Source organism: Dermacentor andersoni, chromosome 10 (genome assembly GCF_023375885.2).
Source record: "Dermacentor andersoni chromosome 10, qqDerAnde1_hic_scaffold, whole genome shotgun sequence".
Lineage (NCBI taxonomy): Eukaryota > Metazoa > Arthropoda > Arachnida > Ixodida > Ixodidae > Dermacentor > Dermacentor andersoni.
Window position 1 is genome coordinate 44276961 of NC_092823.1, and position 13572 is coordinate 44290532.

Sequence of the window (13572 nt, forward strand, 5' to 3'; positions counted from 1 at the left end):
AGCTTTTAGATGCAGCCCACAAGCAGCAGCAAATTTAGATCGGCAGATATTGACAAGAAACACAGTTTTTGATCCCACTGACTTCTTCATCAACTATGCTGCTGCCAATTTTGTTCACTTCAGGAATTTAGTCTGAATAAGCTTGCTCGAAATAAAGACCCTTCTTTTATCCTTTCCCCGACTTCCAAGGATGTGGTCGGAGACAAACGAGTGAAACTTTTTCGTGAAGAGAATTTGTTTTTCGTAATGCTTGATGCAACATTGCTAAAGGCGTAGAACAAGCCCAAATTTGTAAACTTAAAGAAGAATTTGGGAGAGTTGGCAGACATGTAGAGAGGTAGGTACATGAGCGAAAGTAGGTACATATCTCAGGTGCTCCTATTTCAACGCATGAGAACAGATAAGTTGATTTTCTCAGTAACCACAGCACTGATTATGATGAAGTTTGTTGTAGTTAAAAGAAAAGGTTGAACTCAAGTAAGTGTAGGAATTCAATTTTAATTTATGTCACATATCTGTAAGAAAAATTATTAAAAATTGAAGAAAAGAAGTTGAGTTAAAACATGAACTCAACAATAAAAAAGATATCACATTCCAATTTTGTAAACTTCACTAAAAGTGGACACAATTGATGTATTATACATTGCTCTGAAATACACCACTAAATTGTGAGTAGTGCTTTTGCAAAATCCATGTAGTCATTTTAACAACTTCCCATAAGCTATAAATTCATATATCAAATTCGTCCTCAAGATCCTCTTAAATAGATGCCATTTACAGATCTGCAATATCTGATAATGCAGCAAAGTTACAGATTTGTAAACTTCGTGCACCTATGTTTTTTTGCTACTTGCCAATATTTTGCAACTTTTCTAAAAACACTTCTAAGGTCCTAAATCAAAATTCTGCTTGCTAAAGTTGCCAGAAGTTAATTTTCTCTCTCAAATGCAATGGATTAAATTGAGACTGGTTTAACGGTTGTTTCATGAGAGATGTATTTTGCATGTATAGTTAAACCTCCATATAACGAAGTAGGTTAAATTTGGCAATTTGCTTTATTATATTGAAATTTCAATGTATTGAAATTCGACCTTTTTATGTAAATAAGTACAGTCGCCGATAAATTTTTCTTACACGGAAAGGGGGCGCAGAATCGAGCAAATTATCAGGCAATCGAAAAAAGTAAATTTGGATGAGAAAACAATTTCATGAAATTGGGAGCCGGCGACGAATGATACAGTTTCAAGTCAACGATATCTTTGCATAGGCGGTAGGAATTAAGCGAAGCCAGCCATGCTCTCACGTGTGCTCCGTCCCCGCAGCCGACAGCGTTGCCCGCACTGTGACAACGCTATCATGAAAAGCACCGACAGCAGGGAGCGAAGGCTTTGTCTACCTCTCGCTCCAATGGGTCACCGAAACACTATATTATGCGACCTTCAATACCAGACGTGTGCGAAGACAGCTTACATGATGTCACGCCGTCTCGGTACACCCACTCTTTGCACACGCGGCAGATTACATATAAAGCAGGGTGCGCGGCTGCGTATCACTAAGCCGCACTTTACAGCCACGGGCAAAACATGTGCCAAAAATCGAGACGCGCGCCCGCTTACCCCCCCTCCTTCCCCTGCCCCGCCTCTCACGTGCACTTGATTGCGTTACTGCGAGCTAGCTCCCATCCCCCTCTCTCCATTTGTTCGCGCGGGGAGGCGGTACTTGTGCGTGAAGCCACCATCTTTCTCTCTCACTCTCGGACACTTTCACTCGTATTTAAAGCATAAGTGCGTGGGGTGTGATAGGATCTCACTGCACTTGGACATTATAGGGAATGTGATGTAGCTTCACTTCGCAGTTGCTCTTGTTGTGCCGCGTGAGATTTGAAAGGTGTGTTTGCAAGCAGTCGCTTTTAATTCAATCATTTTGACCATCTGAGTTCATAGAAGTTTTATTGTCTCGGCATTCTTTTGCTGTGGAAGCGAAATTTATTTATAGTGAAATCACATACAAACACACTTCGTTATATTGAGGTTCTGAATACATGGTGTTCTATGAACAAGAGGTTATGAAAAGTTAAATACTTCTTTATATAGAGAATTTTGTTACATTGACGTTCGTTGTATCGCGGTTTAACTGTATTTGAATAGCAAAATCTGAGTTCACTCCAAGCCAAAGCTTCCTGTAAAAGTGTAAAAGTCAACAGCAGATGCATCAGAAGAGACTCACTCCAGGTACTTGTGTGCAATTTCAGGCGTCTGCTTGAACAGGCCTTCAAATTCATCACGGGCCCACTGTCAAGAGAAAAAAATACATTTACTGAAGTTTTAAGATTATTCGTACAGCACAGAAAAAAAAACACATATAACTTCCATTAATTAGACTCTGATGGGACTGATGAAATCTAATTATCTAGCAAGTCAAATGAAACAAAATACAGAAAAAGATTTTGAAACACAGTGTTCCTTCATTTGGCAGTATTTGCTCGATTCTAATATGCACCCGAACCTAATGCGCACCCATTTTCTATGTGTCCAATGTAGAAAAATAATGTCGGAACGACATTAAAGCTCTTCAGCAAAGTAAAAATCTAAAGCACAGTTCATTTTTTTTAGCAAGAGAAATAGGGGTGAGGTTCTAATAAATGTTGCAGAATGAACATTTTCCTAAAGTCAGCTTTCCCCGCAATACATACTTGTTACGTGGTAAACCACACAAACTTCACAAAGGTGGTTTTGGTTTAATGTGCAATTGAACCCCGCAGGCAATATACAGCCAGATTTTCTTGAAGAAAAAAACCCAGATAACCAAAGAGGGCAAGAATTGGGCAAGTACCGTAACAAGGCACTGTAAGCTACTGTAGTTACTGATTGTAAATCTTCTTAGGCAGGGCAAAAATAGTCATTTTTCACGAAAGATAAAGTGTGCTCAACGCATTCAGTCTCCTAAGCTCCGCCTAAAGGGGTCACTGTCACTAAAGGGGTCACTGCAGGGGTCACCATAGGGGTTAGGTGCATGCCTGCTGACTGATCGAGTTCAAATTATTCGGCAAAGTACAACTTTAGGATTAAAATTACTAAAGTTTGGGCCCATATAAATGTATGGGCACTGGCCGAGACCTTCAGTCAGGATCGAATCAACTGAAAAATCTAACTGGCATTGAATTAATGGAAGTCGACTGTACACATTTCTTTGCACTACTTTATTAGAAGGTCCTGAAGTAGGAGTTGTCTGGAGGATCTCCTTTGATACAGTGTGTACAGTCATAATGACATATGCAACAGCTTGATTGCTTTGACAGTATACATAGTATAACAGTACTGATAAACAGTCAAACCTTGATGTACCGAACACGGATATATCGAATTATTGTGTATATGGAACACTTTCTATATCACCTGGAAAATCGCATGCATCTTTAATTTTTTATTTTGAACGTAAAATGGATATGTCGAACTCCGCCACCCTAGACCACGTGTGCTCTGTTGACAGGCGTCAAGCTTTCCCGCAACACCCTCTTCTTTGTTTCTTTTAAATTATGGGGTTTTACGTGCCAAAACCACTTTCTGATTATGAGGCACACCGTAGTGGAGGACTCCGGAAATTTCGACCACCTGGGGTTCTTTAACGTGCACCTAAGTCTAAGCACATGGGCGCAACACCCTCGAAGATAGTGGTGGCACAGTAGGCATTCCCGACTGCCGCGCACTTATAGCTGCACACATTGATCGCACCAAGGGTGCCATTTGAATGTAGCGGTGTACAAACGAGGTGGCTTGGCTAGTTCGACAGTGTCAACGAAGCATTGCATTTTCCGTACTGACTCCTCTTCAGTGCCGCGCCTCGATGAGAACTGGTGGTTTGGATCTGCAAAGATATGCGACAGTGCGCGCTCACTGGGCTCACTCATAGCCGCCTTGGCAGACGCCACTTAATAACTCGTTATTGACCGTGCTTCAAATTGCTTCAACTGACGGACGTGGAGATCGCAGCAGAAGTAGCAGCCAAACGAAGACGCTGCCGAGGTTGATCCCGCAAGCGCTGATGTTGCCCCGCTCCCGACTACAACTGAGGCTGTAGCTGCTTTGGTCCTTTTACGCCAGCGACCTATCGCTTGTGGATTTTTTAGACTATGTTGAGGACTCTGTTTAAGAATGTGGCTGCCAATAAGAAGCTGGCTACACTGCTGCAGTACTTTCAGTCAAATAAGTACTTTGTGTGAAGCTTCAAGTGAGTATTTACTGCACCATGATAGGGGCGCCGTCTTCGTGTGGCTGACGAAATAGTTGCGGCCTATGCAGTGCAATCAACTGCGCGCTGCTGGCTGACAAAGTCAGCGCCAACGTTACTAGACTAGCTTCAGTTGTAAAACTCTCTGCCCGCGCGCTTACAGCCGCTGTCACCACTTCTGTGACAGCCGCCAGATGGCAGCGCCATTCCATCGAGCTCCACTGCAGATGCCTCGCTGCGGCACTGAGGTCGTGCGGAAGGGCAGTTTGCGCTTCACGCTTGCTGGCGTTCTCACTTGTCCGAATTGGTGACACCATGAGAAAGCGGTATCCATCTACACCAATAAGATTTATCGGGCCAGTTGGTTCATATTGAAAGAAGGGTAAACTATACGAAAGGAAGAACCGCATACAGCGAAGCGCAGAAGCTGCGTTTCTAAATGCCATGTGTTTATTCCTGTCGTCTTAACGTTTCGTGCAGTTTAGATTCAGGAGCCTGACGATCTGGCCAAAGTGCGTGATTGTGGGATGATCTTTATCCCCACCGAAGCTTCTCGCCATGCCAAAGAAGCACTACAAAAAGAAAGATGAGGTCAGTCTGAGCACACACACACACAAAAAAAAGAACAAAAAGAAATATAAAATTGTCGGCTCTTCCACTCCGTGAAGATGGTTAACCAGCGAAGCTGAAACGTGCGGTCCCTGTGTTTATCACTGGGTTAATCCTGAGGGTTCATTGAAGTATTTATCAATTATGAGGTTACACACACAATCGGCTGGTGGTGGTGGTGGTAACAACTTTATTGATATTCTGCTCAGTTATGATCTGGCAGGCCCGAGTCCTAGGATGGCCCCTCATGAGGAGCGACCCTTTCGGCCCAGGCAACGAGGGCTTTTTGTAGTTTTTCATCCGGCGTTCTGAGCAGCTCCTCCCACGTCTGTTGTGAGGGAGCTGGCAGGAGCGACCTGGGAGGGAGTAAGCCCTCGCACCCCTAAAGAATGTGATTTTGGGTAGCCAATGTTTGATTTGTGCAGTTTTGACATATTGGGTTCCGTTGCCCGTTGGTAATTATGGCCAGCCAATGTGGGCTGGGGAACGACTTAGTTTGGATTCGACGCAGGATCGAGGCTTGCGCTCGCGTGAGGCTTGCGTTTGCAGGTGGGTAGATTCGCCGTTTTTGTTCGTAGTAGTTTGTTATCTCGTGGTATGTCAACGGCGTCTCATCCATGGGATCCGAGTCTGAGGAGCGCACCTCCCAGTTGATTAGACCTCGGGCTACCCAGTGTGCCTCCTCATTCCCTTGATTCCCCAAATGGGCCGGGACTCATACGAGTTCAACAGCATTTTCATTTGTAGGACGCGCGCTGCACAGACGCCTATGCTGCCTCTCGAAAAGTTGACTATTGCCCTTTTGGAGTCGCTTATGATAGTTTGCACGGAGGGATTCATGATGGCCAAAGCAATGGCAGTCTCTTCCGCTTCCACGGTGGACGCTGTTTTTATGGTCGCGGCATTGAGGATAATTCGGCTGCGACGGAGAGAACGACGTCACTGACGGTATGCCCGCAGTCCACCGTTGTCGCTCGCGTTTGATCTCTCGAGTTTGCTTGGCGGCTTGGTTAGCAGCCTTCGCCCGCCATTTGCTGCTTGTGATTCTTCGAAATTAAATTTATTCAATATTAAATCTGTCCGTTACGTAAGACAATGAGTGGCTCATTCTCCCATAAGCAATGGTTCATACCCCCGTAAACGTCGCCTCCCCATTACAACGACTAAAGAGAAGTGAAATTCTACGCTGGAATGATGAACGGCAACGCAGCCAGCTGTGGAAGACGACGACAAACGCGGGAGCAGTGGCACAAGGGCGTGCCGTGGATTTTGCAGAGTTCCCGGTCGGCACGAGGAATAGCTCTGTTCCACGCCGAGCGAAGCGTTGCATTGCTGTAAGCACAGAAGAAGTGGCGCGCTGAACTGTCGACATTGTTCCGATAGCCGCCTATGCAGCCAGGTACGGAGCACGTTGGCATATTCTTAACAAACTCAGTGAGGGCTACAGTTTCGCGGATGACATGCTTGCTGAAATTCGCCGTCAACAACGAACCACAGAATACACCAACGCTGCACTGCGTGCTTAGTCCGGCCCGCCCGCGTAGCAGGCTGGTGAGGAAGTGAAGCCGGGTGCGACTGCAGCGCCACGAAGGCGCGGGCCGGTAGCGGTTCCACGCAATGGCGTCAAGTTTGAAAACTGAAGCTAGTTTAGTAACGTTGGTCATCGCAACCTAGGCGCTGAAGAGGAGTCAGTGCGGCAAATGCAATGCTTCGTTGACATTGTCAAACTAGCCAAGCTGCCTCGTTTGTACACCGCTACATTCAAATGGCACCCTTGGTGCGATCAATGTGTGCAGCTAAGTGCGCAGCAGTTGGGAATGCCTATTGTGCCGCCACTATCTTCGAGGGTGTTGCGGGAAAGCTCGACGCCTGTCAACAGAGCACACGTGGTCTAGGGTGGCGGAGTTTGATATATCCATTTCACGTTCGAAATAAAAAATTAAAGATGCATGCGATTTTCTAGGTGACACAGAAAGTGTTCCATATATGCAATAATTCGATATATCCGTGTTCGGTATATCAAGGTTTGACTGTTTATCAGTACTTTTATACTATGTATACTATCAAAGCAATCAAGCTGTTGCATATGTAATTATGACTGTACACACTGTATAAAAGGAGGTCCTCCAGACAGCTCCTACTTCAGGACCTCCTAATGTAGTACTGCGAAAAATGTATACAGTCGACTTCCATTAATTCAACGCCAGTTAGATTTTTCAGTTAATTCGATCCTGACCGAAGGTCTCGGCCAGTGCCCATACATTTATATGGGCCCAAACTTTAGTAATTTCGACCCTAAAGTGCGCGCGGTGCAACCAAACGCGCGCTTCAAACAGCGATCCCTGATTGTGCCCTTGGTTTTTTGTGCATTCTTTTACATGTTCTACGTGTTTTTTTCTGCGTGTTTTACGTGTCTGTTACGTGTTTTACGTGACACATTTTTTACGTGATTTTATTTATTGAATTCTGTCTATATCGAACTACTTCATGATCACCGCGCTGTTCGATATATGGAGGTTCGACTGTATAAGGGTCATTCCACGTGAAACGTCCCAGACCCCAAAAGTGACTATTGCTGATTCTCTTAGAAAAAGTTGGGCTAGTCGGCAAGTGTGTGAATGAAGTTTCTTGAAAGTACTATTAAAAAAAAGTCTTGGCAGCGTAAGCATTCTTTAAGTTTCCATGAAGAAGCAAAAAGTTGGTTGGAGATAATTTTTTTTATAGAGTATGAAACAAGGCACAATGACAAACATCATTTTGGAATATTCTACGAGCCTGGTTCCTTTGTGTGACATCATAGAGCTTAGAGAAAAGACAGGGAATGCCTTGTTCATGTTTTGCTCATCAACATAGAGCTTAACACATTTATGAATTTTCTGCATTTCATTGGCTAAGTAAAAAAGCAAAAATTTTGCAGTTTCAGAACTTCCTTGCATAAAAATCGTAAATGTTTCAGCCCCAATATTTTTCTATTTCTCCCTGTTGCTATAACTTATGCTAAATATAAGTACCTTTGCATAAAATTACTTCCGAATATGGCAAAAAGTCCCTTTGTCATGATGTTCAGACACAAATTAAGAATTAAGGCACTCCACATAAATATACGTGAAGTAGCTCATTATATGCAACAACCTTTTGTTTTGTGATCTAGAAATTTCTTCGAGTAAATTTTGTTTGAGGCAAAAAAAATTATTTTAAAGTCCACAACTAATCTCACCGGTAGGCGCTCCTGAAGTGTGCCTTCACTGCAAAACAGGTGCAGGCAACAAGCGAATTCTTACCATACTTATGAGCTCTGTATGCGTAAAATATGGGCGCATGCTTTCTTTATGCACAGTAAATGGCAGTAAAGTATCCATTTACACTGTATGAATGTTGATGCTGCTGTACCTACGTTCAACGGTAATACATTTGTGTGATAAAATGAACTATGACTGCTTTGAGGTCATCGTCGAAACCGGATAGTTAACCAACACAAGAGATTGTGCATGGTGCTGATTCATTGTTTTGTAAGTACTACAGATCAGCACATTACGACTTATGCAAGAAACCAAATCATTGACACTCCATGCCAACTGTGGCATAGGAGACAAATGTCAAGAAATTTACCTGGCCGTCCGGAGAGCTCACGACATCGGGAAAGCCTTTGGCCTATCGGTGCCTACGTGGGCGGAGCCACCGACTTAGCCTGGGGGCTTGTGCCCTCGGACCCTAGTTTCTCTGGACTAAAATAAAGTTCTTGCCATGCCATGCCATGCAGGCTATAGTCTGCTGCGAGTGTCCGGGGGCCTGATCAAGCACCATTTTCATTCTTGTGTGATACACCAGAAAAGAAATAGGACAGAATGAGGCTATGCTAGCCACTATCTGCCACTTACACAGTTGAAGCAATTTATTCACTGAGGCTTTGTTGCAAGTTAGCTTATAAAGGGACACCAAAGAAAAAATTATTTCAGCTGTATTAGTAAATTAAGTTAGGTGAGGTGTTAGTAAATTAGGTTTCCAGAACCTCCAAAATGGCACCCTTATATTGACAGAAGGCAAGGTAAGCCAGAAAATATGCAAAAAATGAAAGACGAAGTGGCGACGCTGCACTGACATTTCTGCACCAGCTTGCCCTGATGCTATGATTTTGACGGTGTCTGCTCAGCCCTAGTAAATTTTTATTCGATAAGATGGACTACATCACAGTCCAAAAGAGCCAAAGACTGAACCGTGGAAGTTTTAAGAACATTTACAGAGCCACGATGGTCCAAATGCGATAAAATACTTCGAAATCCATGACGTCGCACTTGAAGTTCCGCCACTTGTATTGGAGATAAATTTTTTTTTTATAGAGTATGAAACAAGGCACAATGACAAACACCATTTCGGAATATTCTACGAGCCTGGTTCCTTTGTGTGACATCATAGAGCTTAGAGAAAAGTTCCATATTCAAGATATGGAACTTTGACCTTCCTTTCCTTTCTAATAATCAACATGCTGCCACCAAGTCAATGAAAAGAGTTCTTAAAGAATACTAACTTTGTCAATGTAAACTGATTTAGTGCTTCGCTTTGGGGTTCCTATAAGGGTGTCACATAGTTACCGGCGAAGTAAACTCAACTACTCAATCTGAGCAAGGCGTCATCACGAACCTGCAATGTGTGCTCGATGGCATTGGGAAAATGCTTGAGAGTGCAGATGGGGATGGACATCTCGGCTGGGTCTTGCGATGACGAGTATGACTCGGACAGGTGGGGAACCACCACCTGGACATTGCCCTTGGTGCCCAGGGTGCCCGACTCGAGCAGCGGCTTGCCGAGCTGAACGCACCGGCTGTCCACATAGGTGCCTGCGACAACGGCATGGTTCACTTCCGTTGTTTCCTCGGTGCAGTGCACGTACTCTCTCCCCCAATGTTAAATGGACCACCACATCATCTGTGTTGAAACAGTGATTCTTGCAAGCGTGCAAGTCAGAACCTCACTGATACCATGTACACAGTCAAACCTCGATATAACAAACATGGATATAACAAATTATTGGATATAACGAATTAAATAAAAACGGGTCTCACCTCCATACAGCTTAAAATATGTATTGTTTATAATGCATATTGGATTAAACAGAGCTACTTTTGTGTTGTATGGAATTTCGTTATAATGAACCAGGCAGTTCATTATGCATAGTTATACATTATAAGTTCAGTTCATTATAACGAACTGTACTAGACTAAGGGCGGCATTTATGTAAGTGGCGCACTCCCAGCTTGGCAGTCCAAGATTTGAAAAAAGAAAGTGGAAAAATGAATTTGAAGATGCTGGTTGGACGACTGAAGACACCGTCGCTGCTGCTTGTGTGTGCTGTCTTCAAACACTATTGCAAAAACTTTTGACATCACAGCCCTATCTACACATACATAACCATCTGTAGGCCACTGAGGACGACTGTATTCACAAGTGTGCTCTCGAACTGAACCTGCGGTGACAGCGACAGCATCGAGGACTAGATGGACACCAGCTGTGTGGCATGCAAGCATGCATAAAGAAATGCGTTATGGAAACTATAGTGTTTGCTCTTTTTGCACAAAGGAAATATGCGTATTATGCACAACCGGAAGAACTGGACAGTGATGGCTTGCCCCTGTGTAAGGGACACAGCTCGTCAAGTTTGCGAAAAGAAGTGTGGCTCTCAAGCGAGTATGTACACGCGGTATTATGTGGCGCTCTTGTTAAGAATTCTGCTCATGGAACTTTTCCTCATCACAAGCACACACAGGGAAAATTACCGGCTCTGAACACAAATCTGCTGTTCCATTTTATACTGGCACAGAGTATACAGCTTTGTCCACTGCTAAAGGAGAAGCTCTAATGTGTGGCTCTCGTTCTGCCGGTGCTTTTTAGCTGCAACTGCCAGCCGATGCTGTTGTCGGTGCGCTGCAGAGTTGTGTGTAAAAAGATACAACCACAAGTTGTATGTTGCAGATTAAAATGGTTGTACAATTGCCAGGGGGAAAAATTCGCATGTGTTGTATGCTCATGAGTTCACTTTAACACTGGACTGTGTTGTACACAACGGGTGGTAACCATGCACGCAGTCACAAAACATCAGCATGGCATGTCCATGCTGGGCATGTCCTTGGGCATGTCAGGTAACCAGAGGCGCTTATCATTGTCCTAGTGTGTGAATGCGAATAGTTGTCTGTGTTTCCTTGTCCATGGCTGCAACTTTTATGATGAAAATTTCAAGTGGAGGAATAAACTAAGCACTTGCGATCAACTTAGTGTAGCGAAAAAGTTTTGAGGATGCCCCTTTTCTCTGATGGCAAGTGGCAACGACTGCAGCACTTGAAACTAATGGCCTCCGAGATGATGTCGCATCACGCATTGCTGCACGTCTTTGACTTTGACTTTGAATACATTTAGCATTATTAGTGTATTTCACACACTTTCTGGGAGCCGTCTGTCTGCCAATGCCTATAACCTTTTTCCTGCCAACTTGCACCACTGGGTAGTCTGTGGTCTAGTGGTTAGAGCATCGCACTGTTGCGATGAGGCAACCAGGTTCGAAACCAGTCATCGGGCCGACTTGGGTCATGGGTATCTGCATACGTGCTGCTTATTAGTCAAGCCGTTTCCTGCCAACCTGTATTACGGGTGTGTGCTACTAATTTGCCGCTCTTCAACGAGCCTCGTTACCACAAACTTAAAATATTAAATTAAATTATGGGATTTTACGTGCCAAAACCACGATCTGATTATAAGGCATGCCGTAGTGGAGGACTCTGGATTAATTTTGACGAGCTGGGGTTCTCTAACGTGCACCTGAATCTAAGTACACAGGTGTTTTTGCATTTCGCCCCCACAGAAATGCGGCCGCCATGGCTGGGATTTGATCTCGTGACCTCGTGCTTCGCAGCGTAACCCCAAAGCCACTAAGCAACCATGGTGGGTCACCACAAACCTGGGTCACTGCTTACGTGCCACTCTTCAATTAATGTCTTTTACGTCGACTTGGGTCACCAGCTATGTGTAACTGGGTACGTTGAGCTCTCCAATGAGCGTCACTGACACCAAGTTGGGTCACTGGGAATGCGCTACTGCATACGTGCCACTCTTCAATGACAAGAAATAATATAAATTTCATGGGTGGTAGGCAGAGTCGGTCCCGCATCAAATATTCAGACAGTCTTGTCCAAATATGAATTCACAAATGTGCCATGCAGAGACTTCACTGCAGTGGCACTAGCTGGTGCACCATTTCCCCGCGTCAAGCGTGACAGAGTGCCCCAGCTGCATATACGCCTAACACATGGTGCGTTCTGGTGGCTGTAATACAGCGTGTTGACACGTTGCTTAAATGCTAATAGCAGCAACGTCGACATATGTCGTGGGATGGGTTCTACCAAATTTTCTTTTGCAACAAGCTCGCAAGTTTACCAACAGGGTGGAAAGAATGACAAATATTCTGACATAACAAGAACACCTAAAGAAGTACGTTTGAACGTGTCGCTAAACTGAGACCAAGAATTCCTTAAAAGTTTTGCTAAATTTTGTTGCAAAGTTGTTAGAATTGTTGGTTTGGAGCACCGTAATGTTTGCTGGCATGGCGTAAAGTATTTACTGAAATGTTTCAAGTTTGTTAGTGCCACATTCGTATAGTGCAGGTGATGAATAGTGAAATTACCGGCAAGATGTAGAGGCCTTTTACTTTGATTATATTACACTAAACTAAGGACGATGACAACTAAAATTATGCATTTGCCTTCATATGTTAATGACAAATTTAGCAAAGGTGAAAAAACAACAACAAAACATGTGAAGCCCGATTTTGTCAGCCCGAAAAACCACTCGGTACATGTTATGACCAAATATTCCAATGTACAGCGTCCATGAACACAGAAATAATTCTGCGACTAGACTTTTTATGTTGTTAAAGCAGCAAATGTGATTATGTGCTGCATCGTACAGCTAATTCTGGCTGGCTAATTGTATAGCACAATATAATTGTAGCTTAGCTTTCGAATTATAAAGGTGGTTATAGAAACTAATTTGGAAAGCAATTTTTCGAACTTCTACGTTGCTAAGATGCCGCCAAATTGTGCTGTTAAGTCGCAAAAAAAAGTCACTGGTCAGTAACCAACTTCACTATAATATAACGGTAAGTGTTTACCAATGTTCATACTTGCCAAATGTCATCCTTTTATGTGCAAAAGAAGCATGTGGTAAGATTTATAAGTTAAAAAATGTGCCAGCACTCACATTACGTACAATGAATGAATAAATCAAATCTGGGGGTTTTATGTGCCAAAACAACTATCTGATTGCGAGGCATGCCATAAGGGACTCTGAAGGGGGTCACAATGGATTAATTTTGAGCACCTGGGGTACTTTAATGTGCACCCAATTCACAGTGCACAAGCATTTTTGCATTTCACTCCCAATGAAATGCCACCACGGTCAGGCTCGAGCCTGCGACCATGGTGGGTACTTAGTACCATTTAACAGTATTTCTTTAAACGTCGTATACAGTATACGTTGTATACTCGTATGTATGTCGTATGTATGTAGATGTATGAACCTCGTTCATACATCTTGGAAAAAAAAATGCGAGAAAGAAAACATACTAACAGGGAAAGAGCATGATCCAGAGTCACTAAAAATTCAGCAGACTCAACTATAGTTTACATCTACGTAATGCAAAACTTCGCGCGAATCGTTGTAGCAGGAGATGGTGATGGGTGCCAAGCTGGT

The 13572-nt window shown here is 43.6% G+C and overlaps 1 protein-coding gene across 3 annotated transcripts in view; it reads right to left on the reverse strand.

Annotated features, from left to right (window-relative positions):
- Window positions 1-13572, reverse strand: part of LOC126543396 (ubiquitin-like modifier-activating enzyme 1) — a 99492-nt gene that overhangs the window by 41250 nt on the left and 44670 nt on the right. For all 3 annotated transcript variants that reach the window (XR_008608808.1, XM_055062216.2, XM_055062217.1), the window contains 2 exons: window positions 9475-9671; window positions 2227-2291 (listed from right to left, as the gene is read on the reverse strand). Coding sequence is in view for 2 of the 3 variants with exons in the window: in XM_055062216.2 (XP_054918191.1) it covers window positions 2227-2291; window positions 9475-9671 (262 nt within the window). In the remaining variant the exon portion in view is untranslated. The remainder of the gene's footprint in view (window positions 1-2226; window positions 2292-9474; window positions 9672-13572) is intronic.